The sequence below is a fragment of the Otolemur garnettii genome, unplaced genomic scaffold (genome assembly GCF_000181295.1).
Source record: "Otolemur garnettii isolate 467f Iridium unplaced genomic scaffold, OtoGar3 scaffold00091, whole genome shotgun sequence".
NCBI lineage: Eukaryota > Metazoa > Chordata > Mammalia > Primates > Galagidae > Otolemur > Otolemur garnettii.
Genome location: NW_003852486.1, coordinates 7044044 through 7048858, shown reverse-complemented (window position 1 = coordinate 7048858; position 4815 = coordinate 7044044). Strand labels below are relative to the sequence as shown.

Here is a 4815-nt window from a genome sequence, read left to right as displayed (position 1 = left end):
CGCCCGCCACAACGCCCGGCTATTTCTTGGTTGTAGCCGTCATTGTTGTTTGGCGGGCCCGGGCCGGATTCGAACCCGCCACTTAGGTGTATGTGGCTGACGCTCCAGCCACTTGAGCCACAGGCGCTGAGCCGTGCCACAGACACTTCATGGTCTTACAGACATTCAAACTGACGATGGTCGAAGTTAGATTCCTGGGCTTCCCTCCAAGACACCACTACTTGCAGCCCCCCACCTCAGGGAATGGCAAATTCACTCTGGGTGCTCTGGGACAATACATTTACTCAAAGTCTACGCACCACGTGTGGGAGGTGGGCCAAAGAAAGTACAAAACAGGGCAGCCAGTGCATTTGCATCGCGTCCCAGCCTGACATCGTTGCCCTTCCTTTGGCGGTTATTTTGACTGCTCATGTACACATTCGCCTTCTAAGAGGATCCGAACAGGGGTTCATGCAAGTGCCGTAATCAAGTCTGAGTACTGGCTCCGATTCCGGGCGAAAGTCTCCGCTTGATGGGCCTCATTTCCTTGGATGAAGAATGGACAGTTTTACCCTTGCCCATTAATCTTCTGGAGCTGCGCCCACGGTAAAGGGGAGAGTCTGAGCTGGGGCTCGGGGCAAGCTATGTCTTTCACACTGAGGAGTATCAGCTCAGAACAAACCCTCTGTAGGGTTTTGTGGACAGTAAACTACGTTGCCCATAAGACACTGCTCTGTGCGTCGACGGTAGGCGCTGGCAAGCCAATCAGAATGCAGAACAGGGGCGTTTCCTGAGGTCTGCAGACCTGGGGGCGGGACTTCCGGGCACTTGGAGCTATACGTAATTTGTGCGCGACGGTTCGGTACACGCCGGCTGTGGGAAGGGAACAGTGTTCCGTGACCGCTACCCGGGTGGTGCCTGGGGCGTGAGCAGGTAGGAGGCTGAGACCTATCTCCGTGTCTTGGAACGGACCGCGAATCGCCGCATACTGGGAGAGTGTGACAGTCAGTCAAGGTCACCGCTCCCCGGGCAGCTTGGGGCGGGACTGGGCCCGCAGGACCCGCCCTGCTCTCCGGGTCCCCGGTCCCGCTCGGTCTATAGGGTCCCAGGATGGCTACAGCATGGATGGACCCCGTGCAGGTGAGTGAACGAGGGTTTTGGCCTTGCTGCTTCTGTACGGGTCCCGAACGGCCTTCTGGGGAGGATGGCAACCAAGAAAGCCACAGGATTGCTTTTTGCAGTCGTATCTGTTTATGAATAATGGGACCAGACTTGTCATTTAGCTAATGTCAGTCATAGTACATGAAACTGAATTACAACGGAAAACTGCTAGGCTGTACATTAGAAATAGGACTTTGAGATGCAATTTGTAGCAGCTTGCTCAGGAAACTAACCCCCTTTTCTACAATAAACAACTCTGGAAGCCATCCTGCGCTAAGCTAGACTTGCAGGGAACCGGATGGATACAACTAAATGACAATCCAGGAAGCTAAATGATAACTTATATAACATCCAGCCCCAAATGTCCAGGATTTGATTAATAACTGAGAGTTCCTTTAATTTTGTCCCTGATTCCAACATGGGACCAACCAGAGAAAGCTGTGCATGTACCCTACTCTGTCATAGAATGCCCTGCTTCTAGTGAGCACAGCTACAGCTCAGAGAATGGATAAATGAGGGTGTACTTCATGGACTCCCATCACAAATATAATCCAAACTCTCAACCATGTCCTGCAAGTCTCTGCCCAAATCACCCTGGCTGACCACCTCTGACCTTATTCCCTGCCCTTTCCTCCTTCGCTGCTCCTCAGACACACCAGCTTGACTGGGCATAGTTCTTTTTCACCTCCTAACCTTCACCCTTGCAGTTCCCTTTGCATCGGACACTGTCCTCAGATCTCTGCAAGATTGCCTTTCATATCTTTTTGGCTTTGTTCAAATGTTACTTCTCTGGAGAGCCCTTTCTTGGCAGCCCTTTAGTTTGGCTTTTTTGTACAGGGAGTTTGGCCAAATTTTTAAAACTGCTGAACTGAGGTTTTCCAAAATGAGAAGGCAAAAAACATGAGTAGAACATAAGAATCATATGTAATAGTGCACAGCTCAGTCCCCATAGTTCAGTGGTTAGAGTGCTGGCCCCATGTAGGGAGGAGGGGTTTCCGACATTGAGTCTTTGAGGTGGATTGAGGGACAGGCAATATTTATCACCTCATTTAATAATTCTTATCTTCTTAGAGTTAGATTCTCTTGTTAACACTGCTTTACAAGAATATGAAACTCCCACCTGTTTTGTTTTCTGTTGTGAGGAGTTCTTCACTGTTATCACATGTTTAATTACCTGCCCAAAGTCACAGCAGTTAAGTAGCAGAAACTCACAATTAGTACATGGACCACCAGAGCCTTTGTTTTTACAGATAGTGGGCAGGGAAGCCCTGGAGGTGACACCTAAAGTGAATTTTGCTGTCCTCCTTTAGAAAGTCTCAGTGGCTATTGGGAGTGAAGGGCAGATATCTAAGCAGAGAGAAGTATGTAGACAAAGGCAAGGTGCATTGGTTGATTAAGAAGGTTCAAGAGGCCCTGTGAGGTTACCGGAGGGAAACATCCTGTAGTTCTTTTGCTAGATGTTTATTCCACCTTTAGCCCATACAGTGTCATGGCCAGTCATAAGCCTGTGTTCTCATGACCACAACCTGTGCTGTCTTTAGCTAAATGAGTTTCCTGGTCCTGAAGTACAGTGGCCTTAGTGATAGCTGCCATCAAGACTTAGGAAGGAAAAAGGCTAATGGTTCATTATGCAGTCTCTCTGGGAGTCTTTGTAACCTGAGGAAAGGGCTAAAGAAGAGATAAGGGAGTGAGCTGGCTGAGGCCTTGATCCTCATCCAGTGTTTGGCACCCTTGAGTTAAATGATGAGTGCTTTGTCCATGTAATAAAGCTATTTTCAGGAGCTGTTGGAATGGATTGAACATCAACAAATTTTTTTGTGGAAATGCTTCACAACTTCATTACTGTAGATTCACTTTAGTGATGGAGGATTGTTGGAGTTTCATCATTAAACTCTGGATTCTCAGTGCAAATTCTACCTCTGTTCATGAGACATGAGACACTGGGTAAAGTTGTTGTGACCTGAGCCTCAGGTCATAGAGTTTACCTCAGAGGCTATGGGAGGATTGATAAAAAATCCTAAAGCTTATCAAGCCCTGAATATGTTCTCTTTAAATCTCACAAGTGTTATTGGTGACATAGGAATTACTGGATTGATATGGAAATTAAGACTCAGATGAAGTGAGGTCCCGAAGGTCATACAATTGGCAAGTTTCAGTTTCAGGAATTTGTATTCAAATCTAGGAGTTTGACTTAAGAGCTAGAGACTTGTAGTCACTTTAACACAGGCTGTGAAGCTCTGCATGGCACAGGCACCTGCCAGGAGCAGTGAGGCTCAGGGCCTGCTCCTGTTACCATTGTTGCTATTGTTATTATTCTAATTGTTTCCTCATTTCCTGATATGCCACAGCCCTTACTATCATCCCATGTTGCCAGGTCTTTGGCACTGTCTTCTTTTATTCTGTGATGGCTTCTGCATAAGAGCTTTCTCTCCCTTGCATCATTGCATCATGTCCAGGCAAAGTTTGTCATGCTTCTTCAGCCTGTTCAATTAGACCTTCAGGAGCTATTGAGTGATTCAGGCCTTGATCTCTTTGCACAAAGCGCATGTGACAGCTCTGGGGCTAACTCTGACTTTCTAGGTGTCTGTGACCTTCGATGATGTAGCCGTGACTTTCACCCAGGAGGAGTGGGGGCAGCTGGACCCAGCTCAGCGAACTCTGTACCAGGAGGTGATGCTGGAAAACTGTGGACTCTTGATGTCTCTGGGTAAGGCCTTCACCCTCCACCATGCAGGAGACCTGCCAGCTTCTTCTTTCCACCCTCTGCCTCCAGGCCTGGATGGTCAGGAATCTGCCTTGCCTCCTAACCACAAAATCTCATTTTTTAGACTCATTGCTTCCTATCTGGTCTCCACATGTCTCTTTGGGGAGGAAACAGTATTCTTTTTTTTGAAGAGACAGAGTCTCACTTTATTGCCCTGGGTAGAATGCCATGGCGTCACACACCTCACAGCAACCTCAGCTTCCCAAGTAGCTGGGACTATAGACCACAACGCCCAGCTATTTTTTTGTTGCAGTTTGGCCGGGGCCGGGTTTGAACCCACCACCCTCTGTATATGGGGCCAGTACCCTACCCACTGAGCCACAGGCACTGCCCAAGAAACAGTATTCTTTGAGTTCCAGCCAAAGGAGAAGAAAGTGATTAAGGAAGTGCCGGATGTTTTGCAGAAGCCAAAGTTAGGATTTCTAGCTGTACCTGTTAACAAGGGACTGATGTGGTAACTAGAAACCCCACAACTGTGTTCTGGCTTCTCTCCCTGGGTCTTCATGTCACTGTTTGTTTTTTGTGGCTTTTCTGCCTTAGTGAGTTTGGAGCAAGACTTGCTTTCTGACCCTCAGATTCCTTGTATACTTCTCTGGTCTCTGTGGGGTATCCTGAGGGAGCAAGTGCAATCACCCCCTCCCAAGACCATACTTCCCTTGGTCTTTCACCAGAGTCAAGCAAAGCAGTCTTAATCATGAGGCTTCTTTGTTACTGGTGCCCTCATGATTTCCTCTTTCCTAAGTCTAGGACCAAGGTCCTCTGCTAGTGGGAAAGAGAAAGGTTTAGAATAGAGATGGCTGTACCTGGGTTTACTTACTGGTTCAGCCATTCACCAGTTCTGTGCTTTGCAGAAATCACTGTATCTGTCTAAGCCTGGGTTTCTTAATCTATAAAATAGCATTGATAGCACT

General features: G+C 47.7%; 1 protein-coding gene across 1 annotated transcript in view; it reads left to right on the top strand.

Moving 5' to 3' along the window:
* The first annotated feature begins 859 nt into the window (after positions 1–859).
* Positions 860–4815, top strand: part of ZNF805 (zinc finger protein 805) — a 14668-nt gene continuing 10712 nt past the window's right edge. Inside the window, exons 1-2 of the mRNA XM_012808667.2 lie at positions 860–1119; positions 3721–3847. Of these exons, the coding sequence (XP_012664121.1) occupies positions 1090–1119; positions 3721–3847 (157 nt within the window). The 5' untranslated portion in view covers positions 860–1089. The remainder of the gene's footprint in view (positions 1120–3720; positions 3848–4815) is intronic.